Source organism: Heliangelus exortis, chromosome 6 (assembly GCF_036169615.1).
Source record: "Heliangelus exortis chromosome 6, bHelExo1.hap1, whole genome shotgun sequence".
In the NCBI taxonomy this organism is placed as follows: domain Eukaryota; kingdom Metazoa; phylum Chordata; class Aves; order Apodiformes; family Trochilidae; genus Heliangelus; species Heliangelus exortis.
Window position 1 is genome coordinate 9,833,248 of NC_092427.1, and position 23,358 is coordinate 9,856,605.

General features: G+C 47.8%; 2 protein-coding genes across 4 annotated transcripts in view; both read left to right on the forward strand.

The window, feature by feature from the left end:
* SLC12A8 (solute carrier family 12 member 8) overlaps positions 1-2,848 on the forward strand; it is a 52,300-nt gene extending 49,452 nt beyond the window's left edge. For both annotated transcript variants that reach the window (XM_071746598.1, XM_071746597.1), the window contains 2 exons: positions 723-783; positions 2,548-2,848. In XM_071746598.1, coding sequence (XP_071602699.1) covers positions 723-783; positions 2,548-2,713 — 227 coding nt within the window. In that variant the 3' untranslated portion in view covers positions 2,714-2,848. The remainder of the gene's footprint in view (positions 1-722; positions 784-2,547) is intronic.
* Positions 2,849-12,821: 9,973 nt separating this feature from the next.
* Positions 12,822-23,358, forward strand: part of HEG1 (heart development protein with EGF like domains 1) — a 53,497-nt gene continuing 42,960 nt past the window's right edge. The window contains exon 1 of one of the 2 annotated variants that reach the window (XM_071746627.1): positions 12,822-13,249. In XM_071746627.1, coding sequence (XP_071602728.1) covers positions 13,078-13,249 — 172 coding nt within the window. In that variant the 5' untranslated portion in view covers positions 12,822-13,077. The remainder of the gene's footprint in view (positions 13,250-23,358) is intronic. The other variant, XM_071746626.1, reaches the window with a different exon arrangement.

Sequence of the window (23,358 nt, forward strand, 5' to 3'; positions counted from 1 at the left end):
ATGACCCTTCTGGCTAGAAAGGTTGGGATGCACTGGCTTGAGAGATACTCTGGATTAAGGACTATGTGAAGACCTTGGGAGCAGAAGTGCTCTGGGATTTTGATGTGACCCTTCTCCTCTTTCTTTCTCTCCAACAGTCTAAACCAAATCCAGCAGACTTTGCTGAGTCTCTGCTCTCCCCCCTGTCCTTCACCACTAACTTCTGCTGCTTTTGCTGCCCTCTCCAGCACTTCCCTTCCCCCTGCAGTGAGCCAGGGAAGGAACCTATCTATGAAGAAATCAGAAAATTTTTTTCATGGATATAATAAGCTAAGCCAGCTCTCCATGGGGTCAGATGAGAAGAAATGAATGGTGAGGCCACAGCTACCAGGGCTGAGCTCAGCTGAGCAGCTCCTCCAGCCTCTCCATCCCTGCACTGGGAATGATCTTGGCAGCCTGGGGAGGGTGCAGTGAGTGTCCCTGCTTTGCTCATGGCTTTACTGGGCTTTAAATAGCTGTTGGTCTGGGATGGGATAGCTGTTCTCCAGGGGAAATTTGGATTCATTTGTTGACAGTCTTTTAAAAGCTGCAGTGTGTGGGAAGACCAAAGGGTGTTCTCACCATGGTGAAGTTTTTGTGTACTGGAGGCTTGTTACGAGGGTTTGGGTTTGACAATATATGCAGAGAAATGAATGGTGTAATGCAATTATGAGACACTGACTTCTTGTGCCTTCTCTCTGCAGGAGCAGCAGCAAATTTCAGTTTCTTTGGCTGGTTTAAGTCAGTTGTGATCACCTTGTGCAGGTTGGTACCAATCACTGGGCAGTGACCAAAGTGGTGCTCATGGTTCCTGTGACCCACTGCTGTGTGCAGGGTTGACTTGCTCATGAGCTTAAGCAGTCCCTTCTTGCACACTCAAAATTGGTAAAAACAACAATTTGCTCCCACTAGTCTGGAATGTGGCTGTCCACCTAGGTAAAAGAGCTGGAGTCTCCCTTGTGCATGGACATGTCAGCTGATACCCATGCCCTGGTGCCTAAAGTTATCTTAACCCAGATGGCTGTGATCAGCCTTGGGTGGTGCTGGAAAATCTGGTAGGAAATGAGGAAAAAGGAGAGTCTACCTCTTCCACCCAGCATCCATTGAAAGCAAATTACCATGGCAGAGATGAAACAGGCACATCTGGCAGCTGTGCTCAAGTTTCAGAGAGGAAATTTGAGGTGGAAGCCACAATAGCTACAGGGCAAATGCAATAAACAAGGTCATTCAATATTGAGTTTGCATAGGACTGCAGCAGCATCGTCTTGGGGTTTGCCTTCCCAGAGACCTTAAGGGTTTTGTTTGTTTGATTATTAATCAAAGCTCTGTTAATCTGTTTTGTTCCATTTAATTATTACTTCCATCACATCTGGATTTCCCACAGAGGGCAGTGACCATCTCTGCCACTTAGAAGTGAGATTTTGAGGTTCTCCATTGGTTTGGTTGTGGTTTTGTTGCCACGGGTGAGCACTGCAGAACATGAGCTGTGTGCAAATTTGGCAGCTTTACTAAAATAAATGGAAGTCCAAGCATTTAAGCACCAAGTGTGAGAAGGAACATCTGTCCCTTTTGGAGAGGCAGCCCTGCTTCTCATAGGTAGAGATGGTGCTGCTAAAGGAGGTTTTTTCCTGCAGGTTGCCAGACCAGCACAGTCCTTAGCATGTCCATCAGTGCAATCAATGAGCAAAGATGGTGGTGGTGGGGGGGGGGAGGCTGAGCTGGGGGCTGCTGGTCAGACAGACAGCTTGGTCCCCTTATCCTAGTGTCAGGGCTCCTGCTCATGCTGGTACAAAGTCAATTTGGGCTGTGCTTGGGAACTGGGGGCCACATCTTTCTATGATTTTGAAGCACACCGTTGCTATGCTGTGAGAAATTGCTTTGAAGTAATTTGGTTTTTTTTCCCCTTAAGCTTTGTTTTCTTGAAATCCAGGCAAGACATTTTAATGCTATGGAGGTAAAGAAGAAATCCCATTAGAGAGCAAGAGAGTTGAAGGCAACCAAGGATCCTTGACAACTCTAAGGCTCCTAGGTTCAGGAAGAGATCTAAGTTGGCGCTATAAGCTCTTGCCATTTTGATTTGTGGGTGTGCAATAAGTATTATTAAAATGATAAAGAGATTGCAGGAAAATTTCTTTCATTTAAGAGTTACAAAAATAACTGAAATGTACACTGAAGCTTAGGAAACTATAAAAGGATTTTTCATTAGAAATGGTTCAAGTTCCCTCTTTTCCTGCGCAGTGTGGAGGATGTTTTCCATGGCCAACATTCAGAGCTAGTCCAAAGAGGAAAAGTATTTAAGAAACAGTACATTACCCAGCACATTTTGGGGGAAAGGAGTAAGTTTGGGGTTTTTTTTCTATGCCTTCTCAGGAAAACGTTTTCAGATTAGCTCTGTGTCCCCCAAGGGTGCCGAGAAGGATGTTCAGCCTCTTCCTGAAGTGCTTTGCCTTGTTTGCCCAGCCAAGAGCCTGGCTGGTAATGGATGACAAACAAGGGGTGATACAGGTGGCTCTCCTCCTCTGTTTGCAGGAGAAGGCCATCTCCCAAGGAGCAGATCGTGGTGACACCATCCTTTGCAACAGTTGGCATGGAGACCACGCAGCTCACGGAGGAGAACGCAGACTTCGCCTCCCGGGACCGCTATCACCACTCCTCACTGATCAGCCGAGACGAGTTGGTGAATCAGTTCCAGTGAAGGACAAGAGAGAAAAAAAAAAAAAAAATACATCAAGCTGTCACTTCAAACAGCATTTAGAAATGCTGCCACGGTGCCTCATGAAATACTTGAATATCTACGAAAAGGATGTGAATGGTTATTTATATATTCGAAGCTTGTTTGTTTATGCAAATAACCACATTGCTGGGTTTCAAAATTTATCTGAAATGGGGAGAAAAAAAATGCAGATGAAAGGGCCAGTGCAGGGAAGTGATGAGTTACTGAGGACAGTATAATCCTTTTCAAAGAATTCAATTATAAGCCTTATTGAGCTCTAAAGACCATCGTTGCTATAAAAGTGGACAACACCCCATTTTCAAATGTCCTCTGGGTGGGTAGGGACATTTTGTGCCTGGAAGCAGTGACCTTGGCAGCAGGAGCCAGCGTCCCACTCCCAGCTGTGCCATAGATGGATGTGACCTTCCAGGTCAATTAATTTCTCCTCTCAGCATGAATTTGCCTACTTATAATACAGTAATTTTCTACCTCAGCATTTCAGGTTCCAAGGTCTTAGAAAGTTCTTTAAGGCATTAGACAACAGAATCAGTGAGAAGTACAAGAAGATTATGAAACATATTCTTAACTGAAATTGCACATTAAACGCAGTAATACAATATAATGACCTCTACTGTGAAACTGTAAAATGATGTCTTAGAAGCTGTTCAGAGTGATTTCCCATATCCTTTCTGATGTGACACCTGGGACCTGACAGCATAGCTGGACCCAAATAGAGCATCTCCTGTCTGAAGGGACAGATAATTCAAAATATGTTTAGCCTCATCTTTGCTAATTTTGCTTAAAGCCTGTCCTATAATGAGCTCCCCCAAGGAGCTATTTCTCCTGCTGCTGTGATTTGGGATGGAGGAGGTTGAGCAGGGGAGGCTGCAGCATTTACTGCACAGACCTTAGGGTTGGTGGGCAGTAGCTGTGAGGTGAGGTCTTGCATGGATGCCCCTTTCACCATCACTTCTGCTGCCCAGGGAAAAGCCCCCCTGCAGGCAGCAGTCGTGGCAGAAACACGGGGAGCTGCAAGGAAGGGCTCTGGGCTGAGGCAAGCCCCAGCAGCACAAACACTTCTGATGCTAAAAGGAGAGGGAAATCACTGCTTTTCACTTCCTTTCATCTCTGATCCTTTCAGCCTGTAGATTTTTGTATGTCTCCTGTGCAGTAAAATCTTGAGACAGCAGGAACCCCTCTCTGTGCTTGCTGTGTGTGCACCTGATGCCTTTGAGCACCATTCTGCTTGCCAGGTGCTCAGCACCCCAGTGTTACCAGCCCCATCCCATCTCATGGGCTGACCAACTCCAGCTTTGACTCTTCCAGATTCCTTACAGAGGGAAGCAAAGGAGGCTTTCTCCTGAAATGAAGAAGAGAGCAGTCTTAGTGCACTGCAGAAAGCACGTTCATTTTTCCAGGTCACAGGTCTTTTTACTAAGTGTTTTTACCTTAATTATAAAAACCGAGGGAAGATAGAAGTTATGTTTGCATGGCCAGCTCTGAGCCACCTCAGGTCAGTTATTCTGTATTGGAAATGCTTCTTCTAGGAGTCCTTCCTGCTATTGCCTTTTGCTTTTGATTTCCAAAGAGTTTGGCTGTGTTGTGGGGATGTGGCTCCACGCTGAAGCTTCCCCTGGGTTCCCTGGGACCAATGGCTCCAGAAAGCCCTTTCTGTGCCCGTTGCATCCTTGACCTTGGCAGCTACCACTGTTGTACAAACTCCAAAGACTTCTAGATGCTGATTCACCACTGGCAAGCTGTGTGGGGCTGTGTTATTATTCCTTGTTACAGTTTGGTACACATCCATAATGCCAGTGCTGTAAAATCTTGTCTTTCATAAAGTCCTGTCACATCAAAATATTGTGGGGTATCTTCCCTCCCAAGATGGGCATTGCCCAGCCCTGGGTTTCTTTGTAGCTTGAGCAAAAGAAAACCTGAGAGCGTGGCATGAAATGATTAATGGGCATTAACTCTTTGTTAACTCCTAAACAATTTAGATACCTTCTTAAAACAAGGCAGCAATCAGGACATCCAGAGAGGGAAGAGGAGGAAGGTCCCTGGGCTGTGTCCCTTGCCTGGGAGCTGGTTGGAGCCAGATGGCTTGGTAGTGGGGAATGTTTGCCTCTCCAACTGTGTGGTCCTTTGTCCCCAAAACTGGGCTGTGTTGGGCCAGGAATACAAGCAGCTCTTCACTTGGGATAACAGTACTGGGAAGGTGCTCCCCAACTTTGCCTTCAGGTGACTAAGTCTGCAGCAGCTGTCCCCTTTCCCTGCCACCACCATTCCTGCCCCTTCAGCTCCAGCATCCAAACATCCTTTGGAACAACCTTGGTTGTCTTTGCTGGAGAAAAGCACCAGGCAGTGCAGGGGCCCATGAGAGGCCATCCAGAAGGCTCTGGGGAGTAGGGATGGGTTGTGCCTTGGTGTTTCTGAAGGAGCATCAGGGCTGTCCTGAGTGCTGGATGGCAATAGCTGTCACTGGGACCCAGCAGCAGAGGAGATGCTCTGCAGGGCACGTCATGCTGGGGAGTTCTGGTCTTTGGGCTCCATGTGCTGCTGCTGCTGGAAAAACTTCCACCTGCTCCCTTCCCTACAGCAGGAACCAGCTCCCTCCAGCACCTGGTAAGTAGGGGCACCTGCGCCTCTCCTTCCTTCCTACCTGCAAGAGAGGAAGGAATCCCATAAGGCTGGGATGCTGCTGTTACTGGTTATGAGTAGGGCAGCTTTCCCATTTTGTTATTGAAAAGGGATGTGCTTATCTTTCCCAGAGCCTTAGCTCTGGTGTAGTTAAATGTAGAGGGAAACCTTGTTTTAGTGCCAAAAACCCCACAGACTTGTGCTGGAGACTTGATAAGGTCAGACCATAAGGGTATGGAGGGCTTTCACATCAAGGAAGCGTTTCCAGCTAGAAAGAGTGAGCAGTTGCATTGCTAAAGACTGGGGTGTCATGTCAAAAAGACCTGTAGCCTCTCTTGCACCCTAATAAGAAAAAAGTAAAAAAAAAAAAAAAGTGAAATTAGGGGTTGGTATTTCTCAGGTTCATGGTTAGTGATTGTAGGGAAGAAATGTGGGTGGGGATAATTCCTGTGAGTGCTAATTTACTGCTTTCACCCCCTGGTGAAGAGGATTGTGACTTGAGATGCTGTAGCTTTCATGAAGTTTCATGTTACCTGAGGTGGGTTTGGGACCCATCTCTGAGCATCATATGTCCCATATAGGTTGCAGCTTGGTTAATGTGAAAGGCCCTCCTATCTTCTAAGCCATGTAAGCTCTGTTATAATCTATAATGATTTTCCTTTCAGTTGGAAATTTTATTTTAAAAATTATTATTAGGTAAGAAATTACAATGTCTTGCAGTGGGTCAGGGTGTGAAAATGTTTCTTTTGGAGAGAGATGTAGATGTAAAAGCTCTGGTTTTGTTTCTGTTTGGAGACTCCAACTGCAAACGGGGGGGCTCTACTTTTGGTGGCTTCCTGTGCAGCACAGACAAGCACAGAAGGCAGCAGAGGATAAATATTTTAATACTGGCCTTTCAGGATTGCCTGGAAGCTCACGCTGCATTTGTGCTCCCACAGCACTAAATTGGTCAGGAAATCAGAGTCTTCTGCCTCAAAAAAACTTGCAGCACAAAAAGATGATTAAAAATGGGCAGGAAAAACTCAAGTTTTATTATGATGTTGGCATTAAGAAACATCTCTTCAGGTGGTATAAATTGTCATCATTCCTCTGGGTTGGCCTTTGTATCCCATTAGGAGTCTGCATGGGGAGAGCCCAGGTCTCTCAATCCATAGAATCCATAGCTTAGCTCAAATCCATTTTTTTTTTTAATTTTATTTTTTATTTTTTATTTTTTAATCTTGGCTCTCTCTTGATCAACTTTGAATTTTCTTGGGTGGTATTCATTGTATATGGTGGCCAAAAAAAATCACACTCCTGCTATGGCTACTTATTCATAGCAGATAGTCAGGACCACAGTGTTGAAGTAGCAAAGAATGGTGACAAAATGCAAAATTATGCTTCTGTGCATGGCCAAATTTTGGCTCTCTGTGCTCCCTGGGCTGGTATTCTCTTGCCAATGCACCTCTGGTTTAGGCAGGCAGAGGTTTTTTTCTAATCAGCAGCATACTTAGACCTTCAAGGTTGGAAGAGATTTGCTGAATCATGGGAGCCAGCCTAGGATTAACATGTAGGTTATTTGAATGATTGCCCTTGCCTGCTGAATTTTAGAAAAGGTTATTACTGGGGTAAAAGAGAGAGAGAATTTTGTAGACAATCTGTATATTTAGTAACTCCACGTAAAATATAAATAATGGATTTGCTATATTCCTGGCTTCCCAGTGGTGTGTTGCTGAGACCCAGATCTGATGTAGCATCACTTAAAACCTGTGGCAAGGTGAGACCTCAGCAGCAATGGTTTAAAAAAACTATGGATGAGAGGCTCTAGCAGCAAACTGCAGGCTATAAATAAATAGCTCTAAAGCCTATACAGCACAAGAGAAGCTCCTGTTTCCAACTTCTGCTCCTCATGGCTTTTTTCACGTGATTTTCCTGCACATATCTCCCAAAACCTGGGATTTGCCCCCCTGTGTGAGAGCAAATGAAAGCATGGGCACACTCATAGAAAGGCATCAATTAAGGAGAACACCTGTAACTTTGTTGGGTGCAAATGTTGCTGGTAAAATTTGGCTGGGGCTTCTTTCTGGATTTTAAGGGTGCTGCTGTTCAGTGTTTTGCTCAGCTCCAAAATGGCCAGGTTTTTCTTGACATGCTCCAAGGCAGAGCTTGGCTGAAATGGGTCCTGAAAGAAATAAATCAGAAATGTAAAATTGCTTCTTCCTAGCTGTATTTAAATGGCTGATTTTTTATTCCTTTCCTCCCCTTCCACCCCTCCTTCCCCCCTAGAAAACACGGGATTTATTTCCAGTGTCAGGATTCAAAATGCAACATCATTTTAATTTGTTGTGCATTTTTTCTGTGAGGGATGAGAAGAGATCACAAGATCCATATCCATCCTGCCCTCCAAATGTCAAGTATCTGGAACAAGTAACTTCCAAGGGAGGTACAAGGCAAGCAGTTCTTGTAAAAATTAATCAATAAAATACCACCACCCCAAAAACTTCAAGAAAAATGGTCAGGTATTAAGTGCTGTTTGGATGATTGGGATCCATTAATGGATGGCTTACGGCACCGAGAGGAGATGGGGAAGGTAATTAATTACTTGGTTAGGGACTATCTGTTCACTTCAGAAACCCAGGACTTTTAATAACAAATTCCAGCAGTAAAAAACATTCACTTTGTACCTTAATTCATCACCAGCTTAAAACTTGTCTGAGGTTTATGAGCCTGATCCAAGCGTTGGACAGATCTGGGCTGAGTTTCAAGGGAGCTGCAGGAGTTTCATGACATCGTCCGGGGCTGCAAAAGGCTCCTGTAGAACTGGAGAGAAGGGACCTGTCAATATAATCCTGACAAAGTGCTGCAGAGATGCCTCTTCTGTAGAGACTCTGGGGGGGTTCAGTGTTTTCAGACTGAAAAAATGCAGAACTGGGCAAATTTGGTTGTGTGTCCCCAGCTTCTCAGTGTGGAAAATGGAAAATGAGGTGAAATAATGTTTTTTTCCTCCCCCAAAACAAGGTGATGATTGGACTCAGTTAATCAGCATATAGTATCAGATGTGGTTTATAGTTATGCTAGAGGCTGCCTGTGCCAATGAAGTTTTTTGTTTGTTTTGAACTCCATGATGTGTTGAATGTTCTGGTTGCTTTCAGATGGAAGCATTAAATGTATTTCAGTCATCAGCTGGGGAAAGGTTTGAGGTCATAGCCTCTTTCAGGAGGATGTGGTGGCATTATTTTACATAAGAGTTTGCCTGGTCCATCTGACTCCTCCAGCATGATTTCATGCATTTAAATCCCCTATTAGTTTTGTGCTCTGAAGGAGAGAGGGCAGCACTCTCAGCCCAGAGCTGCCCTGCAATGATTAGTAGCTGGATGCAGCAGCAAAGCGTGCAGTCCTGCCACAGGGATAAACAACTCCAGGACCATGTGAGGAAAAGCCAAGTGCTGGTGGCCTTTGCTGAGCTCTCACACTCCAGACAGCCACCTTCATGCTGCTGCAGAGCATACTCCTCCCCCCACAGCTGCTTATTCCCTGGCCTCCTAGGAGAGGGTCTGAAGTGGATGGGATGGTATCTCTGTCACACTGCCCTTTGCAGTCCAAATGGATTAAAAAAAATGCATTTTTCTTTTGGGGAAAAAATTGAAAAGTGATAATTTTTTTCCCATCTTTTCACGTGGCTGTTGGAACTGGAGCTCAAAAAGATCAGTCATAGTTTGACATTTTCAGTATCAGGGTATTACTTTGAAGCAGTGAATGTAGGAATAAAATAACATGGCAGGAAAACACAGTAACCTTAAGTTTACAGCCACTAAACCCTGGCATATTAGGGCACTGCCAGGGGGAAGGGATTGCATTTGGCAATTCTGAAACTGCCTGAATATCAGTGTTTCCTTTCCAGGTACTTGGGAATAATGTGCTGCTTATGACTGGAACCTCAATGGAGGGAGGAGAGAGATGATTTTCTGATGGTAAATCGTGGTTGAAGTGTAGGGGTTCTCACTGTGGGGCTTTTGCCCCAGCTGAGGCCTTTGAGGGCAGCAGCTTCCCTGGTACCCAGTGTGTTGGAAGCTGCAATGGGCCATTCCCAGTCCCCCTGGTGTGTTTTCACACCTATATTAAGCTCTGTTGGCTGCAGCTGGTTCAAGGGCAGAGCAGGGCCCTTGGGCTGGTGTTTCCTAGTGCTGGCCATGCACATGGCAATATAGTCCTTGTGGTCACCCTCCTGACGGTCACAAATGCCCTATTTGGTTTGAAAATGCAGCATTACAGCAGCTTGGGCAGGTTCAACAGCAATATTGGAGAGGATGTTAGCTGTGCATGTGTCCCCCTGAGGGGGTTAATCTGGGTGTTCACTGCTTTCCTGGCCAGGGGCCATGGCATAGTGGGTCATGCTATGATCTCGCATATGGGCACAGGGAGGGAGAGCAATTTGATACAGACACTGGTTGTATTTTTACCAATTTTTGTTCTGTGTTTTCCTGCTTCTGCTGTTGCTTTCAATGTGCCTGTTGAGCTGAAACAGTAGGAAGAATTTATCAAGATTTTTTTTTTGGAAAAGCATTTGGTACTGTGCTTCCCGCTGGTTGGATTTACTGCCTGGGAGGTCATAGTAAGAGCAGGGAGCTGCTGAGTGGTTAGATGTTGGGGATGACTCTTGGGGGAAAGGGATGAGAGCTGCAGGCTTGGCTTTATGGCCCTCAGGCATGAGGGTGAGTGGACACAAGAACAAACATTTCACATCAGGGCTGGGTTTAGCTTTGGTTTGCCCCCAGCAGCCCTAATGGTGTATTGGAGAGGTTCCTCTGCCTCTGCTGCCTCACCTGCATCTGTAAGCTAAAGGATGTAGGAAGGTGCCAAGTTTGCTTGTTGGAAAGACTTTTGTTGCAGGGACTAAAAAACTTCCATAAGAATCCTAATTATCCCTGAGACAGGCTGAGAGAGTTGGGGTTGTTCAGCTTGGAAATGGAAGGGCTCCAGGGAGATCTTACAGTGTCCTTCCAGTACCTGAAGGGGCTAGAGGAAAGCTGAGGGGAGAGTTTTCACAAGGGCATGGAGTTATAGGATGGGTGGCAATGGTTTTAAACTGGAAGAGGGTAGATTTAGATAGGACCTTAGGAAGAATTCAATTCTTGTAAGGATGGTGAGACACTGGCATAGATTTCCCAGAGAAGTTGTGGATGTCCCGTCCCTGAAGGGTTCAAGGCCAGGTTGGATGGGGCTCAGAGCATCCTGTTCTAGTAGGAGGTGTCCCATGGCAGGGAGGTTGGAACTAGATGATCTTTAAGGTTCTTTCCAACCCAAAAGATTCTATGATTCAGTGATACTACTTATTATCTTAGGAATCAGTAATGTGGAGTCCTGCATTTTATGTATAAAGATATTCCCAAGTATTTGAGCTGCTGCTCTATGCTCCCTGCATCATCTTCCAAAGTATCAAAATACTTCACAGGTCTTCAGCTGAGCTTTAACTCAATCCCATGATGGTATGTTACTTAGTTCTGTATTTGTGTCTCCATCTTCTCAGTGAGGAAGTTGTTTTACTGTTTTTTTACACAACCTTTTCCATAAGGAATGGATGAATACATTGACATAGACTAGGGGGGCCTAAAGATGTCCTTTGTGGGTCATGCACCTTGGTGATAACTCGTGGTTTCTTATTCAATCAGATGTCCTCAGTTGCCAGGACTTGGATGTTTATTTGAATAATTAGAAGTGTTTGTGCTTCATTTTCTATTGTGTAGTACTTCCCAGATGGACACTAGCTTGACTTGTTCCTTGAGTATAAGCAAATTTGAGGCAAGAAGATGCCAAAAGTTGTAGGGAGTAGAAGAGAGAATTGGTTGATACAGGGATGCTTCTAAGGGCTGCCTTTTCCAGGGCGTCATCTACGATTATGGAAGCATCAGAGTGAAGATTTCCAAGTGTGCTTCATTGCAAAGCTGCCTGAGAAGGTGCAGAACGTACTCAAACTTTGAGAGAAAGGCAGAGGAGCAGGGGAAATGACTTTTGTGCCCGGGTAAAGCCAAGGTCACTAACGTGCTGATGTGGACTCATCAGTGCCACCTTTTGGGTGCAAAGAGAGAGTTTGTGTTTGTCAGCCATTGCCTTCTGCTTTTGGTAAGGGGAGAAACGAAGAGTGAGGGGTTACGGACCAGATCCGGGTTTTGTCTGAGGCTGCAGCTATCTGGATGTGGTTTATGGTCTGTCCCATGTCAACACATCTTTGAAAAATCGGGTTCCGCTTGGCTTGTGGAAATTTAGCCTGAAATAGCCCGAGGGGAAAGCAAAGGGCCCAGGATATCTGAGAGGGGAGAGGCTGCCCAGGGTGGGGTTTATGTTCCCTGGGGAGGGAGAGCTCAGCCGGGAATGCCTTGGCACAGCCCGGCCCGCTGCTCCCTGGCCTGCCCTCTTGCAGAACCAGGAGCAGGGAGCTGCAAAAGGGAATTTCAGAACAATGAAGGGAAATCCTTTACCTCCCGTGCAGCCCAGCCAGGGAAATTCACCACTGCAAAGAAGCTGCAGCTCAAAAGCTGCTGTTGGCATTTAAAAGAGAGCGGGTTAGCTTTAGAACCAATAAAAGATTTGAAAGTATTTGGCAAGGACTTGGTTTCGAAGGGAATTAAGTCTGGGGCTATCTAATGCTCACCACACTTCTCTGGAAAGAAAGTTTCCAGTCGTGCAGAGCACCGCACAGCCAGCCAAGCTTCTCAGCTGCTCCCGAAGTTGCACTGGAGGTTGCAGTCGGAAGACCGGACTGATCGGTCGATTGATCAATGGCTTTGTTTCCCCCTAGCTCGAACAGGGAGAGTGACGGAACCGGAGCCGTCTGCGGGACCCCGGCTCTTTTTGCCCCCTCCCTCCCATGTCCCCCCATCGCGGGTGGGGCCTGGAAAACGCAGCGGGACAGCGCGGCCCTGGGGAGCAAAAGGGCTTCGGGGGGCTGCAGGAGTGGTGATGGGAGGGGGGGGTGGCTGTGCCGGGAGCGGAGGAGGGGCACTGCCGGGAGTTAAGGGACATTGCCGGGAGGTTGTCGGGGACAGTGCCGGGAGCGGTGGGTGGCCGTGCAGGAGGCCGCTGCGCGGGGCGCGGGACTTGTGCGCTGTCTGCGCGGTGGCGGTCAGGCTGCGGCAGCGGCTTTGGGGCGACGGGGGGAGTGGGCAAGGGGAGCGCCCTGCTCGCCCCGGAGTGGCTGGGAGAGGCTTCAGGGGATGTAAAAGTAAAAATAATTGTTTCAATAATGATGAGGATGGTGGTGGCGATGATGCTGATGATGCCGCACGCAGCCGGGTGAGGGAGCGGGCGGCCCGCCGGCAGCGCGGGGCGGGAGGGGCGGCCGCTCGGGGCCGGGGGGGCCGGGGGGAGCCGGGCCGTACCGAGCCGAGCCGCGGCGGGGTGATGTCAGGCTGAGGAGGAGCCTCCGCCGCCTGCCCTTTTACTTTCGGGCGCCGGCACTTGGCCGCAGGCTGCTGCTGCTGCTGCTGGCCGGGCCCCCCCTGTACCCCCCCTCTTCCCTCACCCCTCCGCTATGGGCACCCCGCACTTTTAAAGCCGGGGCGGCCGCCCTTTGCGCCGCCCCGGGCGGGGGGGGGGGCACGTTGAATTAATTAAAAATCGCTATTTACGTGGTTATTCATTGCCCCGTTGCGGGCATGTGAACAACCACCCCCACGCACACCGCCCCCCCCCTCCCCCTCCCCAGTCCCCCCCTCCATCCATCCCCCAGCGCCATGCCGGCAGCTTGCACCCTGCTGCTGCTGCTGGGGTTGGGGCTGGTCCCGCCGGCCGGGTCGTTGCCCCTTGCTTCCCCTCGGCGTGTTCCTCCACCTCCTCCTGCTTCGTCCCGAAGCTGCTTTGGTCGCCCTTGCTCGCCTCCCGCCGCGGGACACGCCGGCAGCCCGGGTGAGTCTCCTTCTCCACCGTGGGGATGGGATGGGGGTAAGGATGGGATTTGGTCCCTTTGGAGAGCGTGTGGGGTCCCACATCACACGAGTCCCATACCATGTGGATCTGCATGGCATGGGACTCCTATGGCGTGGGACCCCACTGTGACTAAGGGTTGCTGAGCATCCCGGCATCCCCCCCTCTAAATCCTTCTCCCTTGACCAGCCCATGGTGGTGCTGTCAAAAGCTCCAGTGGGGGGAGGTTTGGGATGGGAATCCTGGGTGGGAAACTGTAAACGGATCAGAGCTGCATGGTTGGACTCAAAGGCAAGTGGTGGAAACTTAACAGAAGAACTTAGGGAAGGCTCAGGTAGGCACCAGGAGCATGGCCAACAACTGTCCGCCCACCAAAATGCTTCCCAGGTGAGAAATCGATGGCTCCAGTAGGTGGTCTTCAGGGTCTGAATCACCTACTGCTCATCTTCAGACGTGTCCTAATCTCACTCTAGGTGCTAACCCACACCCAGGTGTGGGGATTGATGCCATCATCTTTCTATATATACCCTCTGTTTCAGCATCGCCTACAGACTGCCAGGTTAGTCACGTATAATGTCACATTTTTCCTTGCAAGGCACATCTACAGTGTCGTTATCAGGAGGAATGACTAGTTTGGTGCCTAAAAAATGACGCTGAATTTGGTTTCCACACAGGGTAAACCATATTTTTTTTGCCAGAGCAAGCAGCGCTCATCTCAAGTGTCACCCAGTGAACTGATTCACTTACTTGCCAGAGAGGACACATAGCTCTAAAGATGACTAGTTGGTGATGAGTTTGGAAAGCACTGAGTGTCTGCAGGTGGTATGAGGAAATCCAATATGTCACATTAGTCCTGTGTAGGTTTTAGGTAGGTTTTAAGTTTGCTTGCCTTGCCTGACCTAGATTGTCAAATTTCATCTTTTCATTCCTGATGTGGGAGGAATATCGCGCTTTGGTACTCAGGGTTAAGTTAACTTTGGTAGAGTTACATAATGTCAGGAAATGTGACAAAACTGCATTTATAACATTTTGGTTTTCTTCATAAAGGTCACGCCTTTAAGATAAGCCCATGCTAAACAGAATGTATAGCTGGGGACATTGACTGGAAAGTACCCTGCGGTGGATTAGGGAGCTGCTAACTGACAGTGTTTGTGTGAGAGCAGCCTGGTGACTAGGGTAGTGCACTGAGCTGAAGGAGATTTGGGTCTGTTCCCAGCTCAGCCACTTCTTTGTGCCGCTCCAAATGTCCGTTTGTCCTCCAAACTGGGAGAGAATATCACTGTCTTACCTGCTGTCAGCCTCCTGAAGATAAAATCTGCTATTTGCCAGCAAAGCACTGGCCTATTATTTGATGAGAGCTGCACAAATTCCTCAGCGGACAGGAAAAAAAATATTAATTTCATCTCAGCTTTTGATCTGGCATCTTTTCCTGTGACCTTGATGACTCCTGAGAGTTGGTGGACGAATGTGTTTCCTTTTGTAAGGAGCCCAAAAACCTCGAACTGTCTGTCCCCATGCTGGAAAAGCCATTTGTCTGGCTACCAGTGCCTGGCCACCCAGCCCAGGCTTTACTCCAAGCAGCCCCTGCTCGCAGCTACAGGTGCTCGTGAATCATGTCAGCCCCATCCAGGGGGAGTGGGGGATGCATCATGAAGGAGTGATAAATAACCCGGCAGCAGCTCGCTCCCTAGCAAACAGAATTTTGCACCATGAATTATGCTGGGTCCTGACAGCCCTGATTCACTCGCTGTTAGCTACAGCTCTATGCTTGTCAGTCAAGGGAATTGTTTGGTGTTCTGGGAGTGGGTTGATGGGAGCTCCTGAACCGCTCTGTCGACGCCTGAGAAATCCCTGTTGTCTGTCTCACTGCTGCTCCTGCCCCTCTGAGGTGTTTTTTCACCTTTCAAAACTCTTCCTTGAAGCCCAAGGGGAGCAGGGGGAGGACATTTCTTGTGAACCCATCAACCCAGCACTATGTGGAAATGATTACATCTCTGTTTGAAACGAGTCTGAGGCTAGGCAGCAAAAGCCCTTTCTCGGGCAGGGCTTAGCGAGCAGATGGTGAGGCAGTGGGAGTAGAAATGGGGCTTCTGAGCCTCTCATAAAGCATGGGAAGAGGGAGTGGGCTGGGAGCCCAGCTGCCCCGCAGAGCCTTGCTACCTTCCTTGGCCTGCCTGTGCCTTGGACCACCCTTCCCTGCCACCCTGCCGTGGGCTTGTCTGGTGAGGAAATGAGGACGGATGGCTTTTGCTTGGTGTTTAAAGTACAGGCTGATCCCATGGAGAGGAACGTAGGAAAAAAACCCCAAAAACCTGGGTGAAGTAGGAAGTAAGAAATCTGATCACAGTAAAGTTAAAGCATTGTCAAACACCTCTGTGAAATTTCTCCTGGAGCTCCTTTGCATCAGCACCAGGGGAGCCAAAGGGCACCGTTTGCTGCCAGCCAGGGATGGACACGGGGTTGGTTACAAGCTCAGTCCTCCTGCAGGTCTCCTTATTTCAGGTTTCCCATGTGTACATTGGGAATAATTCCAGTGATACCACAGGGACAACAGAGGCATCACTGAGGCCCCTTCAGAGTCTTTGTGGTTAGAGTCTCCCCCTCTTGCTGCAAGATCCCTTTTTCTCTTTACTCCTGAGCCACATGGGTGCCCTGCCCCGCTGCCTGGCACAGCAGGGGCTGCCAGGGATGGGCTTGCCCTGAGAAGTTTATCTGCTTTTCTGCCATCTGTGTCCGGCCTGCCCGTCCTTTCTCCTTCTCTCCCATGCCAGCTGCTGCCTTTCTTTGCAGCTTCCCCAGTGGGAGCCCTGGAAATAAGGTGTGAAATCACCCGAGAAGGAATCAGCTAAGCCTGCAGCAGAGATTTAAAGTCTGGCTACTAGGAGAAACTTTCTGTCTTAGCAAGGCAGAACAGTCTGTGTTTATTTATTTATTTATTTAACTGTCTGTCTTGGAAACTTTTTGTGTGTGGAAGAAGCAAATCAAAGAGCATGGGAAGAAGATGAGGAGGATAAAAGTCTGGTGTTGCCTCCAAACCTGCCTCAAATTTCACAGTATGTATCTTATGGCTCCTGGGAGCAGAAGCCTAGGTCTCTGTGCAGAGAGGTGTAAGATGCTGCTTTTTAGCTATGATAGGATTTCAGGTGTCTGTGGGTGCTGCAGGAAGGACACTTACTCCCCTGCAGCATGGGGACAGGGAAGGGATCACCTCCTGCACCTCCTCATTTCTGTTAAAAGACCCATAGGCTGCAGGGCTTTCTTTTCTTGGGCATCTTTGCTGCTTCTCTCTGTGTGCTTTAAATGAATTTGGTTGATATGCGGGGAACGTGAAGTCCCTGGAGCTACATAGATTTAGCTCTGCTCCTCCAGGGTATATAATTAAAGCAACAAAGAAAAGAGAATAATAATTAAAAAAAAGAGTTTCAGAAAAGGTGGGAGATAAGAGATTAGCTTCCCTGACTGTTCCCCATCCCAGGCCCCTGAAGGCAATGAGGGTTGTGCACAGACCAGTCTGGTTTGCACCAGTCCATGAAAGCACTTTGGGTGGCATTCAAATGGTAAATGACTAAAGTCTGAGAGATAAATGTGTAACCTGACTGGCAGGGAGCACATAGTGAAGTGTATTGATTTACACCTCGATAGGTAGTGAATGTGAGTGCAAAGCTGTGAGCAGGGCAGAGCAGGTGTGGGGAGAGCTGCTGTAGCTCAAGCCCCTTACTGGCCTCTCCCCAAAGTGTTATTTCCCTGTAGCAAACTGCTGGGGCCATCCCGTGGCTGTTCAGCAGGTGTTCTGCTCCAGCAGCCACTGCCACTTCAGAGGGGTAATTTAATTTGCTTTAATTTTCTCTCATGGCTGTGAGGATGATGGGGATGGGCTGTTGCTGCTGTGTCTGATGCTGGTCTTGCTGGTGCAGGGGTGCCTTCCTCAGGAAATATTACTTTCAGTGTCAAAAGTTGCAGATATTAATGAGTTTAGGGGAGTGTGGGGTTTCTGGGACAACTTGCTTCCTTCACCTGCTCTTATAGATCTCAGTTTTTGGGCTGGCAGTCAGAAACCCTCCATGACTGAGCTCCCAAGCTATTCTGTGTGCTGCCTCCATCCTCCCCACCCCGTTCATCTACAAGGGACATGTCACAGCAGCTGAGCACTCTGTGGTTGCTAACAGCTCCATCACCACCACGTCTCTGGGAGATGGCAGAGGATAATTCTCCTTTAGCAGTGGGTGAGTGGTATCAGACTGGAAAGGCAGCTGCTCTTGGTGTGGCTGTAGTGCAAAACTGGAATGGATGCTGCCATGGCTGGGACTGTGCCTGTGCATCCAAAATGTGAAGTTGCTCCCCCAAACCTGGGGGCAACTCTGTAAAAAGTATTTCAGAAGGTGCCTGGGCAATGGGATCGGGGGTGTTCCTCTGTTCCATGAGCTTCCAGACCAGGTGCTGAGCCATCCCTTGGGTCAAAATGTGGAGACAGAGCTTGGCTGACTCTAGGTACATGCTGGCTGCCTGTGTGGGTGCTGCTGCCAGGAGCTGCAGGAGCTGGTTCTGGCCCTGCTCTTTGCTCTTATGGCTGTACTGGAGTGGTTGCACTGAAGCATCAGTCTGGTTGTGATGGCTTTAATGAAGCATTCGTCCAAGCTTATTGAAAAAAAAAAAAAAAACAGAATAAAGAACTAGCTCAATTAAAATGTTAATCGAGCTGATAAAACCTGTCAGGGTAGCAGTAGTGTTTCAGTGTTGTGGTGTAGAGATAAGGCACTGCCAAAGCCTGGAACTTTGCTGGGGTTGCTGCTGGAAGGACCAGTTGGCAGGTGCTGTGGGATCCCCATCAATGGTAACCATGTACCATTTCCAAAATAAGGATAGGTATGGCTATCCTTATGGCTCAGCTATGGCTGACCCAGCAAAAAAATGCTGTGGGGGAATGGGATGGGATGGGATGGGATGGGATGGGGGGACATGGCATGCTAACCCCAGACTGGTTGCCCCTGCACTGTGTGGGGTGCTTGGGGCAGGGCTGCAGCCTCCCACATATCCCAGGGAAGTGATCCTCAGATTGATAGATCATAGAGAGCCAGTGTAAACCCGCTGGATTCTGGCTTTGCTTCCCCACATGGTTTGAAGCAAGTTTCTGAGGTGAGGGGGATGAGGAGAGCCAGGGTGGGTCAGGGTCTCTGTGCAGACCATCAGCACCACCCATGCCTAGGCTGACCCACTCAGACACGGTTCTCTGGAAAGAGGCATGGCCAGAGCTTGGTGCCTTTTATGATGTCTTTCTCCTGTTGTAATGGTGAAAAGAAGTGTTTGGGGCAGTTTGACCAGACTGTCAGAAGGTTCTCCAAGTGAATTAAAGGTTGGTTATTCACAATGTTCTCCTAAAAATGTCCTATACAAAATCCAGTCTGTAGCTTGTGAACAAGCTCATCATGAGGCCTTAATACCCCAACCACAGGCCCTGTTATTTACATTCGATTGAAGATGTAGGTCATACAATATGTTTTTTCTCTTTCCTGATCAGCTGAGCATAAAAGGCAGAATCCAATTTTCAGTGGCAGTAGATCTGATTACAAATTCAAATTTTTATTTCTTTGAGCAATTTTGTGACATTTGAATTGTAATTTGCTGTTTCCATAAATATTAGAGGTTCGTTTGCTGAGATATTCATCCAGAGCAGATGCAAGAGGACTAAAAGCACAGGCTTGGTGAAAGAATGAAGTCTGGATGTCTATCAGGAGAAAATGTTTTTTGTCACGTCTGGCCACCCTTCCCTCTCACACTGTTCTGCATACATACAGCTGATGTGTGTACACCCATCACTATGTATTTTTAATACATAAAAAAGGTGTTATACCATAAAATTCCACTGCTGCAGCAAGGGCCACAGTTCACTTATGGCTCTTTGACTATGCAGAGAGTTTGAGTTCATCCTTTCAGGCTGAAATCATTCACATCTGAGGACAAGGAGAGAACTTTCCCACCCAAAAGGGAAATGATGTTGCATTATTGAGCGACCAGCCCAAGAAATAATATAATCTTAGAAAAATGCAGTTCCCTGGAGTAAAGGAAGCTCTGTAAACTGCAGTTCCTCCAAGCTGCTAGCGTAGCTGTTGCCTGCATTATAGTAACACTCCTGTCAGACCCAGTCTACCGAAGTGCTCAGGAGAGCCCTGGGCAAACAGGGAATAAGATCCAGTTCCTGTTTAAAATGAGGACCTTCTGTAGGATCTGAATACTGCGAGGTCTGTAATACAGATTTTAGGATCTTGGGTCACATCCCTTCTTTGCTGTTAGTTTGTTTTTTATCTCAGCTGGGTGCTGCATGTGGTGACAGTCACCCTTGGTCCTGAAGAGTTCAGAGAAAGGGTGGGCAGAGCCAGGATGAACAGAGTTATCATCTGAAGGAGGGTAAAACATCTGCAAGGTTTCCGCTGACTAGAGTGAGGGGTCAAAATTCTGGTTGTGTAAAACCAGGGGAGAAAGGAGTTCATTTTTAGAGTGGTCAGTGTTTGGCCAAACCTGTGCAAGGAAGAGACACATGATGAATTCATGCTGTGAGCAGTACCTGTGGTTTACTGTCTTCTGCTGGCCAAGGGGTGCATGATGTTAGCATATGCCATGCTGTATTTTGGGCTCTGTGGGTGCCAAGTGTGTGTGGGTCCCACAGACAGGGAGTGAAGCAAACCTCAGGGATGATCTTTGGTCTGGGTGCAGCAGCTCCCCGAGCCAGAAACTTTGAGCAAAATGCTTCATGAAACCTGTAGAAAATTGCTGTCCTGGAGGTCTCTGCTATTTCTTTCAAAGTACTGGGGGACTTAGATAGGAGGACAAGAATATGCGGTCTTTGGAGATAAAGAAATATCTTTTCAAAAGTGCCTGCAATGCAAAACCCAACCTATTTCCTGTAAGCAGCTGCTACTCCTGTGCTGCCAGCCCCGCTCCCTCCCATGGCTTTGAGTGAAGATATTCCCTGTGGGCTGTTCTCCACACAGGCATGGCTGTTGAGGAGGGTTATATCTGCTTCTGCATCTGCCGTGCCCTTGACTTTGAATCGTTTGATAAATAGTTTTGCAGTTGGTTACTTAAGCATCTCCCGAGCTGCAATCAGCATCTCGGCTGTGGGCGAGGGAGCGCTGCTGCCAAAAGTCAGGATCTGTGTCAAGAGCCTCCTAAGATCTGGCTGTCTTTTCGTAAAACCCCAACTCCTGGAGTTGTCGTTACAGGAGAATTGCTTAGAGGGGGAGAAAAAGAGCTGCTGGTTCTTGAGGTGATAAAAAACTCCTGAAAATGTGAGCTGCAAATCCAGGAGACACAAAAGAAGTCCAGGTTAGCTGTATTTTAAAATACCACTGCTTCAGAGCTGGTCTCTAGAGGCTTTTGAGGCCAGACAGAGGGTCTGTTTCAGACACTCCTGCTTGGCTGGGTCTGTGTGTCTGCAGGAGAAATGCAACCATCTTAATTGTCTTGCTTTGAGAGGGTGCTCAAAGAAATGCAGGAAAACTGGGTGCAAACCCAGTGCTTTCTGTCCAGCTCTCTGAATACCTTTTGCAAGTGCTTTGACCTTGGCAGATTGACTCTCCTCTGGGAGAAGCAAGATCCATCTGCCTTTTCATTCTTTGTGAGGTTGTGAGGACTTTTAAAGCTGCCTTCTCAGCATCCCAGCTGTGGTCTGCCCAGTTCAAGCTGCCTGAGGATGACCATGTCACTCACAGTGCAGACAGATGCTGCAGGTCCTTCCCTTGGCCCTCCCTGCCTCATCAGCCCTGTCTTCATAGAATCATAGAATCATAGAATTGGCTGGGTTGGAAGGGACCTCAGAGATCATCAAGTCCAACCCTTGATCCACTGCTGCTGCAGTTCCCAGCCCATGGCACTGAGTGCCACATCCAGTCTCTTTTTAAATATCTCCAGGGATGGAGAGTCCACTACTTCACTGGGCAGCCCATTCCAATGTCTGATCACCCTCTCTGTAAAGAAATTCTTTCTAATATCTAACCTATACTTCCCCTGGCACAACTTAAGACCATGCCCTCTTGTCTTGTTGAAAGTTGTCTGGAAAAAGAGACCAACCTCCCCCTGCCTCCAACCTCCTTTCAGGTAGTTGTAGAGAGTGATGAGGTCTCCCCTGAGCCTCCTCTTCTCCAGGCTGAACAGCCCCAGCTCCCTCAGCCTCTCTTCATAGGGTCTGTGCTCGAGTCCTTTCACCAGCCTGGTTGCCTCCTTTGGACCTGCTCTAGGACTTCGATATCCTTCCTGAACTGAGGGGCCCAGAACTGGACACAGGACTCGAGGTGTGGCCTCACCAGTGCTGAGTACAGGGGCTCCCAAGTCAGTGCTTGCAAAGAGCCCTCTGGAAACGCTGTGACCTTTGCAGTTCTTTCACCAAAGCAAACATGGAGATGTTTGAGAGACCTTTTACACAGTGGTTAGATGGCGAAGAGGATCTTGGAGTTGCAGTTTGGGAGAAAATACTGCTTTCTTTTTAACCCTGATCTCAATTTACTTAGGGGATGGAATCAGCCGGGAAAGGACTGAGGAAGCACTTAAGTGCTCTGATAGATGAAAGGTTAACTGGGCAGAGTTAATGGTTGTCCCTGGGGTGCTGCCCAGGCTGCATCTCCCAGAGGACATGGTGTTGCACTCACATTCAGGGCGTTTTTCTCAGCATTTTTTGGCATGGTGTGATGGCAGAGGTTTTAAAGGCTCTTACAGGAATCAGTCTGACCTCTTGCCTCCATGACAAGGCAGACATCATTGTCATTTCTGCTACTGGAACCACCCTTGCATTCCCTCAGGGATCTCCAGACCACGGAAAAAACACTTGCAGGAGTTTTGGGCTGATGGACAGGCTCCTTGGAGTTGCCAGTAGATAAGGAGGGCTCATTTTTTTCCTGAAGCATATGCTATATAGCACTTCTGCATCTGGAGTGACAAGAGGAATTGGGATCTATAGAGCATAATGACCCATGTTGCTGCTTGTTGCGTGGCTGGTGTTAACACCCTTCCTCTTGTGGAAAATCCCTTAAGCCCTGAGGGCCAGCGTGGAACATCACATTCTGTGGAACGTCAAATAAGTAGAGGGGAATCACACAAAGCTGAAGATTTTGTTTCAATATGTTGTTGGAAAGATACCTTCTGTGATAGTCTAGCAGCAGGGTACTGCAGCCCACCCAGCACAGCAGGTCCTGTCTTGGAGGCAGGAGTACATTGAGAAGTGGAGGTTGGAGTTTGAATATTTGAGGAGGTTTTGGTTCGGTTTTGGTTTTTGACCTCTCTTTAAAAGCAAAGAGCCTCTCTTTAAAGGCAGATACGGGAGGGATTTCCTGGTATCTCCCAAAGGATCTCAAGACATCTCCCCTTGCAGGGGCACCCCAGGAGCTGTTTATCTAATGTGCTTTTTAAAAATGTACTCCAGAGAAAGGTTTCACATCTCTGAATAGCTGTCCTGCTACATCCTTGCCATTATGGGTAAGAAAACACTTTCTTATCAGGGAAACTGTAGCTACTGGTAGTTAAACCTTCTGCAAAGATATCTCATACAAGTGGTGTCCAGGTTTGACTGCATTACTTGTGAGATCTGATGAACTGACAACCTGAGGTAATTTAGCAAACTGGGGAGGTAATGCAAAAGGTAACCTTGTGTATTGAACTAATTTCTTCCTCGGTGATGGGAATGAATTTCCAGGAGTGGAAATATCAGTAAAGCAACTGTGCATGATTTGCTTTCCTTGTCAACTGGAATCAAGGACCCTGATTGTAATGCATAATGCTGCTCTTGTAATTCAGCCTTTATCTTTGTGCTGGAGCTGGGCATAATTGTATCTGTGTTTGGAGAGACAAAGAGAAGGGTTTCAGTAGCTGATGTTCACAAAGGCATCTTTAGAAAACTCCTTACCCGTGGTACAAGCTTGGAAGAGCTCGAAGGAAAATACCCCTGAGTAGCTTTAGGCATTTGAACAGTCATCATTGTTTGATGCAGATTTGGTTACAGGACTAACATCTAAATGTTAATGCTTTTTAGGATGTTATCAGCTCTTTCAGCAAACACAGAATGGGGCTGCAGTATTAGACTGGCAGCCAACCCTGCAGATGAAAGC